Genomic DNA, 12,452 nt, shown 5'->3' on the forward strand with positions numbered 1-12,452 from the left:
AGTAGAGACGGGGTTTCACCATGTTAGCCAGGATGGTCTCGATCTCCTGACCTCGTGATCTGCCCGTCTCGGCCTCCCAAAGTGCTGGGATTACAGAGCCACCGCGCCCGGCAAAACACTATTTTTCTAATGTGCCTCCTTTGTGAAGGCAGAAGGCACAATGATGGAGACCTGGGAAACACACAGTGCCCTGTGGTTTACGATGTAGGATGGCAGGGTTGGTAGTGATGATCTCAGCGGGTCCATCTGATTAAAGCTGGAGGCTGAGTTCTAGCTTCCACTTAAAGAACAGACAATGGACAGCTCCTGTCTGTGACAATGTATAATATAAGCCTTCAGCTAGCAAATGAATAAATGTCTCAGTAGCCATTCAGCTCTGGACATGGTCACTGTTGTTACAAATAAGCTTTGCCTAAGATCAACAGGAGGAATAAAAACCATACAGAATCTGGGATAATTATTTTCAAGAAGCAAATGAGACCAGACACCTGCCAGGGGTTGGAACTGGCTTTCTAGTTCCTTCCTGAGGATTTTTCTGGTTCGTATCTAGGAGGTTTAAGACCCCAAAGTCCCCAGCAGTCTTCTTGGTCTCAGTCATTATTTCTCCTCTTTCTTCTCAACTGAGAGTTCAGAGATACAGACAAGGTCAGGCAGGCGGCAGAAGGGAGTGGCCACAACATGGCCAGAAACTTAAAGAGAAAGCCCAGAGCCACGCTGCCAGCCCCAGGCCCTCGGAGTCTTTGTTCTCCCCACAGTGTGGACCGCTCCTTCCTTCCTAGGTAAGCTCACTCCTGCTCTTGAATGCCCAGTCCCCCTCTCTCAGCTTATCTTAACCCTACACATGCTTTGTATCCCAGTTTTAAGTTCCACCTTCTCTTCAAGGCCTTTCCCAACCACTTCAGCCTTGGCAAGCACAAAGTCTCCAGAGGTGGGGCCTGGGCTGCCTTGTTTCCCTCTAGGGTTTTTGTTGTTTGTTTGTTTTCTTTTGCGACAGAGTCTTGCTCTGCCACCCAGGCTGGAGTGCAGTGGTGCGTTCTTGCCTCACTGCAACCTCTGGCTCCCAGGTTCAAGTGATTCTCGTGCCTCAGCCTCCCGAGTAGCTGGGACTACAGGTGCGTGCCACCACGCTCAGCTAATTTTTGTTTTGTTTTGTTTTGTTTTTTTAGTAGAGATGGGGTTTCACCGTGTTAGCCAGCATGGTCTCGATCTCCTGACCTCATGATCTGCCTGCCTTGGCCTCCCAAAGTGCTCCGATTACAGGTGTGAGCCACCATGCCTGACCAGACGGAGTCTTCTGTTGCCGAGGCTGGAGTCCAGTGGCTCTCAGCTCACTGCAACCTCCGCCTCTGGGGTTCAAGCAATTCTTCTGCCTCAGCCTCCCAAGTAGCTGGGATTACAGGTATGTACCACCACGCCCAGCTAATTTTTGTATTTTTTTTTTTTTTTGAGACAGAGTCTTGCTCTGTCGCCCGGGCTGGAGTGCAGTGGCCGGATCTCAGCTCACTGTAAGCTCCGCCTCCCGGGTTTACGCCATTCTCCTGCCTCAGCCTCCCGAGTAGCTGGGACTACAGGCGCCCGCCACCTCGCCTGGCTAGATTTTTGTATTTTTTAGTAGAGATGGGATTTCACCGTGTTAGCCAGGATGGTCTCGATCTCCTGACCTCGTGATCCGCCCGTCTCGGCCTCCCAAAGTGCTGGGATTACAGGCTTGAGCCACCACGCCCGGCCTAATTTTTGTATTTTTAGTAGAGACAGTGTTTCACCATGTTGGCCAGGCTGGTCTTGAACTCCTGACCTCATGTGATCCTCCCACCTTGGCCTCCCAAAGTGCTGGGATTACAGGCGTGAGCAACCGCCTGGCCTCCCTCTAGGTTTTAACCTACAGCCCCTAGCTCTCCCCACCTGCCCTGGGCCCACGGAGCGAGGGGCCGTGGCCTCTCTCAAGGCATTCTCAGCTCTCCACAGGTGACTGACCCCACAGAAGATGATGAAAATCAAGCCCAGGATCCCACTGAAGCAACTCCCAAGAGCCGTTGGCCAGAAGGACCAAACCCGCCCATGTCGACAACCAAACCGTCTTTGGCCTTTTGAAATCAAGCCAGACACTCTACTGGAACGTGTCTGCAAAACATGCAGACCAGCACTGTTCTCCCCCTAAAACAGACAAAACCCCTCCTCTTCTTCCACAATCCCATTGGTGCAATACACACCTGTACACACAGTCACCCACACCCACTTACACACATGCTCACACAATCACACACATGCTCACCTGTGCACACACTCATCCATGCATGCTCAAACACCCACACACATACTGCACACGCTCATGCACACCCACTCACCGGTACACCACACTCACATCCACATACACACGTTCACACACACTGATACACATGCTCACCACACACTCCCACACACCACACACACTCCCACACACTCCCATGCACCCAAACATATCCATGTGCATGCGCACGCGCACACACACACATTATGTGATGTGCTCCCCCCGGCCCCCATTCTTCACCTGCTACAGAGTTCGAGACCATCCCCTGCCCTTACACCCAGGCCAGCCTTGACACATTTCCAGCCAGAGCCTAAGAAGCCTCTTTCCCATCCCCTAGTCAATGGGCACTCATTTATCTAGAATGGTCAACACTTTTTTTTTTTAAGTCACAGCTTCCTACCTGGAACACAAATGCCTGGAGATGTGAAGACAGACAGCTGAGGAACACACTGAGATCTGTTGATGTTCCCAGCAAAGAAATTAAGTTTCTTAAACCTACAAAGACACAAAATAAACAAACAAAAGATTGCATGCAGCAGAGCCGAATTTCTCTGTAGGTATTTGTGTACCGGGTAACCTGGGAACATTACTGAACAATAGCTCGGACGGACTCCCCAGGGCCTCACGCTCATTGTGAACACAGAGGATGTCCTGAGGCTGGCTTTGTCACCTCTGCAGTCATCTATTCAGAATTACATGGACATACCTGTTGTGAGCCACCTCTGCTGCTTGTTGAAACAGAAATATTTTGAAACCGTAAGTACACCTTGCAATTATCCAGACCTTGTCTTCAGATGAGCTCACTGAATGATATAGACATGACCTCACCTATCCTTGCCATCTTCAAAAAAGGGCTGGTTTATTAATGTCATTGAAGTGATGGCAGACATCAAAGCTGCTGAGAGAGGGTGAGCGCCTTGCTTGCGGTTATGCACTCAGTTAGGTGGAGCCTGGTGTGATGTCAAGGTTCTGGGTCCTCCACCTGCACAGGTAGCACTGATAGGGAAAGAACAGCCTTTGGCCGTCCAGGCTTTTTGAGTGCTTCTGCATACCAAGCAGAGTTTGGGAAACTGAGTCGGTTGCAGCAGCCCCCCGAGGCTTGGAGGAGGTGCACTTGGACTTGGAGCTGGACGCATTTGCCTGCAGAACTCTGCATCTTCCTGGTGGGACTCACGAAGATGCCAGTGGGAGCACAGGAGCCCTGGCCAGACCAGCGGGCAGTCTGGAAGGCACCTGGAGAGGGCGTCTCATGCCCTCCTGGGACTCCCTGGGATCTAGCTGGGGGCAAGAGCAGGGCTTGGTTAGCCAGTGAGTTGGGAGGGGGACTTTTTGTGTTCCTACTAATCAGAACTGCAGAAACTACTAATCAGAATTAGTAATCCTACCAATGGCTCTGAAGCCTGCTGGATTGGTGGGGGAAAAAAAGTGCCCTATGGGAGGATCTGGGATTGGGGTCAGCCAGGGGACACTATCAAGGGACAGGACAGTGGAGGGGAGCAGTCAGAGGTCATTTACCAACAACCAGGGATGATACATTTTAGTATTTTAATAACTGGCATAACCCTACCAAGGCCAGTCCTACTTAAAGGTGAAAGGAGGAGGATGGGCTAATTTACAGGTGGTCCTTTTGTGCACTCCTGAATTCTGTATGCATCAAGTCACGAAACACTGAAGTGCTCCTGCGGGCCAGTGCAATGCTGGGTGGCCCAGGGTGAGTAAGACACAGCTGCCAGCCCGAAGGGGTTCATGGGAACTGAGCGGGCAGCTGCAGACACAGCTGAGAGTACTAGCAAGGAGTGATGCCCACAGAGGGAAAGGCCATTCGACTTACCTGGGGCATCCTGGCAGCGAGTGTTTGGAGAGGGCACACACAGGGGAGCCTGGCACCCTCCCCGTAGCCATGATAGGAGGGCCTAGAGACGCCCATAATTCATAATCGGTAACCATCCTGCAGCTCCCTGCCTCCCAGGTCCTCCCTGAGTCTGGAGAGCTCCTCCTGCCACTATGTTCACTCCCCAGGGAGGCAACAACACACACCAGCCAGGAATGCGAGCTCTTTATGGCAGGGGGATTTTTTTTCTTGAAAAACAACGACAATGATCAATAGCAAATGGTGAAAATATCCACCTGCTTCCTATCACTTGTTTGGAAAGGAATGAAATATGGTAAAAGCACCATTGTTAAACTTCACATTGCAAGTAACAAGAGTGATGGGAGAATGTGGCAAGGCAGACATCTAGCTCAAGGCAATTTAGGCATGATTGAGGAGACACAGGAGTCTGTGCCTGTAGACACAGATGCAGGAACTAAACTTTTCCCCCACAGGAGATATTCTGGAGATAAATACGGTCAAGCAGCAAGCACACTCATCTGGTCATTCATTAACTCAAATAACAGATATCAGCACTGCTGCCCTGTCTGGCCCTGGAGTAGGTCCTGGGAGCACAGGGACAGGGCATTCCCTGGGGTGTTCATCACCCCACTACAGGAAGAGAAGTGTGAGCAGCCAACTTAGAACATCAGAGTTATAAAGTTCTACCCCTATTAAGAAATTCATGACCAGATGCGGTGACTCAAGCCTGTAATCTCAGCACTTGGGGAGGCTGAGACGGGCGGATCACGAGGTCAGGAGATCGAGACCATCCTGGCTAACACGGTGAAACCCCGTTTCTACTAAAACATACAAAAAACTAGCCGGGTGAGGTGGCGGGCGCCTGTAGTCCCAGCTACTCGGGAGGCTGAGGCTGGAGAAAGGCGTAAACCCGGGAGGCGGAGCTTGCAGTGAGCTGAGATCCGGCCACTGCACTCCAGCCTGGGCGACAGAGCGAGACTCCGTCTCAAAAAAAAAAAAAAAGAAAAAAAGAAATTCATGAGTTAACGATGGCCATGCTAGCCCCAAACCTATGCCTGACACGCCAGTAAAGCAAGCTGTAGAAGGAGGATTACATTTCATCTCTGGGTTGTTCTCCAGTTCATCTGTGCCACTCCGGTCACTTGCCAGGGCTTTCTTAGAAGTAGCCAAAGTGGCTTGATTGATGATGGCCTGCACATCTGACTTCAGAACGCCGACACGCCTCTTACTTTTCAGTACCGTTCTCATAGTCTAAAGATAATGGGGAGGCATAATACTTAATTCAATCTTGTCATTTTTGCCTAACTCTTCCCCAGATTGCCAAGATTTTTGTTGTGGGGGAGAAAGAAACATTGATGCGGGTATTACCCATTAAAAATGAAAATCTTAAACAATGAAAAGGTTAAAACTGCACACATTCTAGAACTGCCACTGTGGAAGAAGAAAGAATGCATCACTAGGAAGACGCATTCAGGGCTTGTCTGGCACTGCTGCTGCTGCTTCTCTGCACCACACTCACCCCACACCTGAATGACTCTAGCGAGGGAGCCCGGGGATTGAGCCTCTACAAGGAAGGTGTAGACAGAGGCTGCACCAATCCTGAGCGAACGGCTGTGGGATTCGGAAGCTGGCTGTCCCTTCCTCGTGGGAGCATTGGCCATGAGGAATTTGGCCTCTGGGAGGTGATATCCTCATCTGTCAAATGGGGACAAGCTAGTCCCCAACACTGTCCTACTGCCTGGGATGCAGCTGGTGGTCCCCACAGCAGTCCTGGGAGAAGGCACGAGTTACCTCTCCCTTTTACAGAGGAGGACACTGAGGTCTCTTGGAGTGTGAAGTAACTTTCCTGAGGAGCAGTAAGTGGGAAGATAAGGTTCAGAGCAGGAACGGGCTTCAGAACCCACGCTTGCTGCTCGGGTTGGGTTGAGAGGAAGAGCACGCTGCCGTGTCATTTCCAGACCAACCGAGTCAGGACTGTGCGACCCTTGGAGAAGAGGACTGGCTGTGACTGGCAGTGAGACACAACCCCATTTCTGCACTGGCAGGGTGGGGCCCGGCTCAGGGTCACAGAAGCCACAGCTGGGATCCTCCCAGTGGAGACTGATTTGGAGAAGAGTGATGGTCCCCAGGCTCTGTCCTGATAGGGCACTCGCAGGACTTGAGAGAAGACGCCTGACAGCCCACGAGCCGGGTGCCAGCATCACAGAATCTTCTCTTCAGCCCTTCGCAACCTTTCTCTGAATCAACCCAGGATTGAAAAGGTCAGAGCTGAAGTAACTGGCGGCCTGGCCACACTGAGTCCACAGGGCCACACACACGGGTGAAGGGTATGTCTGTCTGTCACAGACTCTGCTACGACACCCTGTTACCTCTGACACTGGCACCTCTGTGTGGGGCCTCCCTCAGACGTCTTTTTTAAAAATTGCTTTGAGATGGAGTCTAGTTCTGTTGTTCAGGCTGGAGTACAGTGGCACAATCTTAGCTCACCACAACCTCCACCTCCCAGGTTCAAGAGATTCTCCTGCTTCAGCCTCCCAAGTAGCTGGGACTCCAGGCACGTGCCACCATGCCCAGCTAGTTTTTGTACTTTTTTTTTTTTTTTTTTTTTGATAGAGACAGGGTTTTGCCATGTTGGCCAAGCTGGTCTCGAACTCCTGACCTCAAGTAATCTGCCTGCTTCGGCCTCCCAAAGTGCTGGGATTACAGGTATGAGCCCTCCACACCAGGACATTGGGCATCTTTTAAATGTTGACCTGCTTTCCCTCCTGCCCGGAGAAAGCCAGGAGATTGGAGCCTTCCTGAGGATGGGCAGAAAGGGGGCAGGCTTTTAGTTTTGAGTCACGGGGGCCCACCTGGACTCCTCTGCCAGTGGCCAGGCAAGGCCACCCTGCCTGCCCTCTGCCCTCCAGGTGGACAGAGCAACCACCCGCTCTTAACAGGGACTTAGAGCTTTCACCTCTTTTCAGGAAACTGCCTTGTTCCCTCCTATCTGCTTGGCTGAAACCTACCTTAGCCATGTTGGAAAGGCACGTCTTTCTTCTTAGTCTTTTGACAAATAGAGTAACTTCTGTTAAGAACAACACACATGGCCATTAATACAATAACGTCAAGTTCTCATGTGGGCAGTGGGGAAGAGAAGGCGCATGTCTGGGGTAGAAAGGCACAGTTGGCTAAACTGCAACTTCCCCACCCTCTGTCCACTGGCCCTCTCTGAGTGGCTATGAGATCCTGGCAGGGGGCACTTGGCTGAAATGTCCTCATGTGCCAGAAAAATTAAGTAGCCCCAGCATCTGACATGAGTGCTACTATGATCTGAATGTTTGTGTCCCACACCCCCAATTTCATATGTTGAACCTCACCCCCATTGTGATGGTGTTAGGAAGTGGGGCCTTGGGGAGGTGATGAGGTCCTGAGTGTGGAGTTCCCATGAAGAGGATTAGGCGCCCCAGAGAGACCCCTTGCCTCTTTCACCATGTGAAGACAATGCAAAAAAACAGCCGTCTGTGAACCAGTAAGCAGACTTTCCCCAGACACCCATCTGTGGGTGCCTTGATTTTGGACTTCACGCAATACATTTCTGTTGTTTATTTACTGCCACCTAGTTGGTGATATTTTACTACAGCAGCCAGATTGGACTAAGACAGGTACTCAGAGGAGTTTAGGGTATTTACCCAGGAATCCTGAGCACCCCCAACTTTCTCATCCTACAGTGCTTTCCTTGGAAAATAATCAAAGGAAAGGATGAAAAAGAAACACATAGAAACAGGTGTTCTCCTCTTGAATGCATTCATTCATTTGACAAATATTTGGGAGAACACTTGTACAGTGGTTGCTCAGTAGCTATTTGCTGGATGGCTGCTGAGCTGATGGATGCAAGAGGACAGCTCTTCTCTTCAAGGGGCTCATGCTCCAGAGGGTGGGTCACCAGATATGAAAACACATCCCAAAAGCAGCCTAAGTGCTCCCATGTAATGTGAGAGCAAAAGGAAGAAAGGGAGGCTGTTTGGAAGAAGGTATCCAGGAAAGCTTCACTGAGAAGGTGACGTTTAATCTGGGTTTTGACGCGTAGGTAGGAGTTAGCCAGGAGAAATGGGGCAGGAGGCAGTCCGAGCATAGAAAATGGCAGGAATAAGGGCCTTTTCTGGGGACAGCCAGTCTAGTGTTGCCGAACAGTACTGTTGGGTCATGGGAGTCCCCGGGGAGATGGAGACAGGGATGGGACCAGAGGCCAAACTGAATGACTGCACAGCAGGGGAGGAGAGTGGGCCATCTGGACAGCGGAGGCCAGGGAAGGCTGGTAATTGATTAACTGCTGCTTTAGAATGATCACTGGGGGTGCAGGAGAGTGTGGCTGGGGAGTGGGATGGAAGCAGGATGACCAACTAGGAAACTGCTGAAGTAGCCTAGAGTGTGAAGAGACAGAGGCTTGAATTCAGGCAGGTATTAAAGGAGCACAGGAAAACTGGAGCGAGGCTCTGCTCCCCACTCCTTGGACCCCTTTGCAGCAAGTCCCAGTCTCACCTTCTGCAATGTCCCTAAAATTTCCAAGTGGGGCAAACTGGATCAGGGTACTCAGCATGAGTAGTGAACACACTGGGGGGGCGGGGCGGGGGGTGGTGATTAGACACGGTCCTATGATACAGGCACTTTGAGAAGTGCCCTATCTGCACTACCTCGGAAACAATTGCCAAGGAAGCAAGACTCATAAAAACGTGGGGAAATAACTGGCGCCGGCTTGGTGAGAAAATGGCCCTGAGCTGGCCAAGGAGGGTGGGACCCCGTGGGGAGTTGGAGAGCTTCAGGCAATGATAGAAAAACTTCACAAAGGTGAGAGGGAGAAAATGAGTATTTCCAGGACGATCTGACAGGGCATGGCAGGTGTGGGCTGGCCTTTGAAGGAGCATGGAGTTGCAGGGGCACAAAGAGGGCAGATTTACAGAGAACTGGACCAGGTGACAGAGCAGTTCAGGCTCACGCTCGGAAGCCATTGCAGGCCTTGAACAGATAAATAGCCTGGTGGAAGCAGCATTCAGAGACTGCAGCCTGGCAGTCAGACCCAAGGGGAAAGCATTCTAGAAACTCAGCAGAGAGATGGTGCAATTCGTGTGTGAGACGTGAATGCCCTGGTGAATATCCACACGTAGAACACCTTGACCTGGACTTTTGAGTCCATGTGAGTAATCAGAAGAGAAATAGCTTAAAAGGGTGTGGCTGGATCAGCACAAAAATCCATCACCAGCACTAAAAGTCAGAAACCCTCATCAGGCTGGGTCTTCCGGACTGTAGCTGAGTGCATGGGGTAGCAGCTAAAACCTACTGCCCAGGGTGAAAGTCAGATGCTTCATCTATGCTTACAGAATTCATTCTTTCATTCATTCATTCATTTTAAAGACAGGGTCTTGCTCTATCACCCAGGCTGGAGTGCAGTGACATGATCACGGCTCACTGCAGCCTCGACCTCCTGGGCTCAAGTGATCCTCCTGCCTCAGCCTTCTGAGTACCTAGGACTACAGGTGTATGCCACCACACCCAGCTAATTTTTAAAACTTTTTTTTGTAGAGACAGGATCTCACTATGTTGCCCAGGCTGGTCTCAAACTCCTGGGCTTAAGCGATCCTCCTGCCTCAGCCTTCCAAAGTGCTGGGATTACAGGCATGAGCCACTGCACCAGCCCAGAATTTATTTTTTTCATTGAAACCTACCTTTGAGTTTGGAGATCTGCAAGAGGGCTGGAAAACCTTCCAGAGCATTAAGAAGCCACAGCTTAAATTTCTTACTAAATAACCGTACAGATTTCAGGTACTGAATAGAAACATCTTCCAAGAAGTCATGAAGGAGAACATCCTCAATCTCCTACAACAAAAGTATCAAGACACTATGATTCTGCTGATGGTGCAGGTGTGACTGAAGCTCACCCATGCCACAGGGACAGGGCAGGTCTCAAGAAGTCTGAGAGTGGGTCCCCACCCAGTCTGAGGGGGCAGCATCACGCAGCCTGGCCACTGCTTCCCGTGCAGGATGTCAGACTGGTGCAGCCACAGTTGGAATTCTTTTCCTACATTTTTATTTATTTATTTGAGATGGAGTCTCGTTCTGTCACCAAGGCTGGAGTGCAGTGGAGCGATCTCAGTTCACTGAGTTCAAGCGATTCCCCTCCCTCAGCCTCCCAAGTAGCTGTAATTACAGGTTCATGCCACCACACCTGGCTAATTTTTTTGTACTTTTAGTAGAGACAGGGTTTCACTATCTTGGCCAGGCTGGTCTCGAACTCCTGACCTCGTGATCCACCTGCCTCAGCCTCCCAAAGCGCTGGAATTACAGGCATGAGCCACTGCTCCTGGCCTCAAGTATTTTTCTAAGATTGTTAAGTGATTCAAATATTTTTAAAAAATCACACAATGCCGGCCAGTACTAGGTGGGTCAAACCAAACATATTTAAGGGCTGAACCCAGCTTCCAGTTTTCAACCTTTGTGTTGAAAACTTGGAAGTACTAGATGATTTCCTTAAAAATACTCAAATAAGGCCGGGCGCAGTGGCTCAAGCCTGTAATCCCAGCACTTTGGGAGGCCGAGACGGGTGGATCATGAGGTCAGGAGATCGAGACCATCCTGGCTAACACGGTGAAACCCTGTCTCTACTAAAAAAAATACAAAAAAAAAAAACTAGCCAGGCGTAGTGGCGGGCGCCTGTAGTCCCAGCTACTCGGGAGGCTGAGGCAGGAGAATGGTGTAAACCCGGGAGGCGGAGCTTGCAGTGAGCTGAGATCCGGCCACTGCACTCCAGCCTGGGCGACAGAGCGAGACTCTGTCTCAAAAAAAAAAAAAAACTCAAATAAAAGGTAAGGCTTGTGACTCGCTGAAGGAGAACACATTTTTAACCCAGAAAAGATACAGACCTGACCCTGCAAATACAACCCTCCAAATACAATCACTTTAGAGATAGAGGTTCAACCAAAGCAAAGCAAAGCAAAACAAAAACCCTGGCAGTTATGCATATTACAAAATTATTCCAATTATTCATTTTAGAATGTCTTATTTTCCAGAAATTCCCAGAGAGAGAACTTCCACTCAATTCGGGCTTCACTGGTATGGGACCAGAGGTCACTATGTGCATTGGCTTTTGGTTTCCATGAGGTAATTCACAAACGAAAACTGAGTGTCAGGCAGAGCTCAAAGGGCTCCTGGTCCAAACATCCCACTCTTCACTCCTGAGAGGACCATGGGGACTGCAGAGAGGTGGAGCTGTGGGTCCAAACCCAGCATTTGCCGGCAATTTCTGCAGTGGATATACCCTAGAGACTCACGTGTCCTCCTACCTTGTACAGCTGGACGTCGTAACATTTAAAGAGCTGGCACACGTCAGGCAATGACATCAGCATGACTGTGTCTGGCTGCAGAGACTTCCAGAAGGAAGTAAGCAAGTCCTCCACCTGCGGTAAGTAACAGAGCATATCGCCAAAACTCTTTTTCCACCTCGCAAGACTAACCCTCCCATAGATACTTCCTTAGCCCCGGATGACAATGGGATGAATTTTGTTCCAGTGCGTGTAAAGCTTTGCCTCTCAGCTTTTCCAGGCTGTATTTTGATAGAATTCTTTCCAACAACTCATCTGAAAGCACCTGCCAGTTGGATGAGATAATGTAGAACATTATTATTTTCTTGAGGCAGTTTCTAGAAGGGAAGCTGTTTCTGACCACAAGGGGGCCCCAGCTGATTATACTAGGATGAGGACTGGGCCATAGGGCACAGCCGAGAGAGAACAAATGTTCATTGACTGACTGACTGACTGCCTCAATCGTTTTTCCGCTCAGAGAGAGGTGTGACAGTACTTAATCTACGAGACCTCCTCCTTGCCATCAAGTTAGAAGTCGCCTAACGACTGTGGAAGGAAAAGGGGACTGGTGTGGTTTTACACAGGAGTTTTCTCTAAAGACTTATGTGGACAACTTTGTGGAGCATCAAAATGGCGGCTCCTCTTTTCTGTTTTTTTCCCATGTTGACTTTTCAGTTTCCGTTCTTGAACCAGGTGACTGATCGGCTTTGCAGCCAATAGAGACTCTTGCCTGTCTGGGATTTCCACAGGCTCAGATACTGCGAGCCATCACAACCTTGTTGTATCTCCCCTGGTCCTGGTGCTAGGACCTGCCAGTGACACTAGACAAGGCACTGGCCCCATGCGTAGGTCGTCAAGGAAGTTAGGGTCAACTCCTGAATTACTTGGCCACAGGCCCTGATTTAAAATCCTGTTATCAGGGCATGAATTCTAGAGAAGACTTCTCCAAAGAGACTCCAAAAAATACAACACAGGGTGT

The 12,452-nt window shown here is 50.1% G+C and overlaps 1 protein-coding gene across 2 annotated transcripts in view; it reads right to left on the minus strand.

The window, feature by feature from the left end:
• Positions 1-12,452, minus strand: part of RFX8 (RFX family member 8, lacking RFX DNA binding domain) — a 76,676-nt gene that overhangs the window by 9,224 nt on the left and 55,000 nt on the right. For both annotated transcript variants that reach the window (XM_011956590.1, XM_011956591.1), the window contains 5 exons: positions 11,456-11,569; positions 9,842-9,992; positions 7,148-7,206; positions 5,234-5,390; positions 2,688-2,782 (listed from right to left, as the gene is read on the minus strand). In XM_011956590.1, the coding sequence (XP_011811980.1) occupies positions 2,688-2,782; positions 5,234-5,390; positions 7,148-7,206; positions 9,842-9,992; positions 11,456-11,569 (576 nt within the window). The remainder of the gene's footprint in view (positions 1-2,687; positions 2,783-5,233; positions 5,391-7,147; positions 7,207-9,841; positions 9,993-11,455; positions 11,570-12,452) is intronic.

This window comes from Colobus angolensis, unplaced genomic scaffold (genome assembly GCF_000951035.1).
Source record: "Colobus angolensis palliatus isolate OR3802 unplaced genomic scaffold, Cang.pa_1.0 Scaffold42, whole genome shotgun sequence".
In the NCBI taxonomy this organism is placed as follows: domain Eukaryota; kingdom Metazoa; phylum Chordata; class Mammalia; order Primates; family Cercopithecidae; genus Colobus; species Colobus angolensis.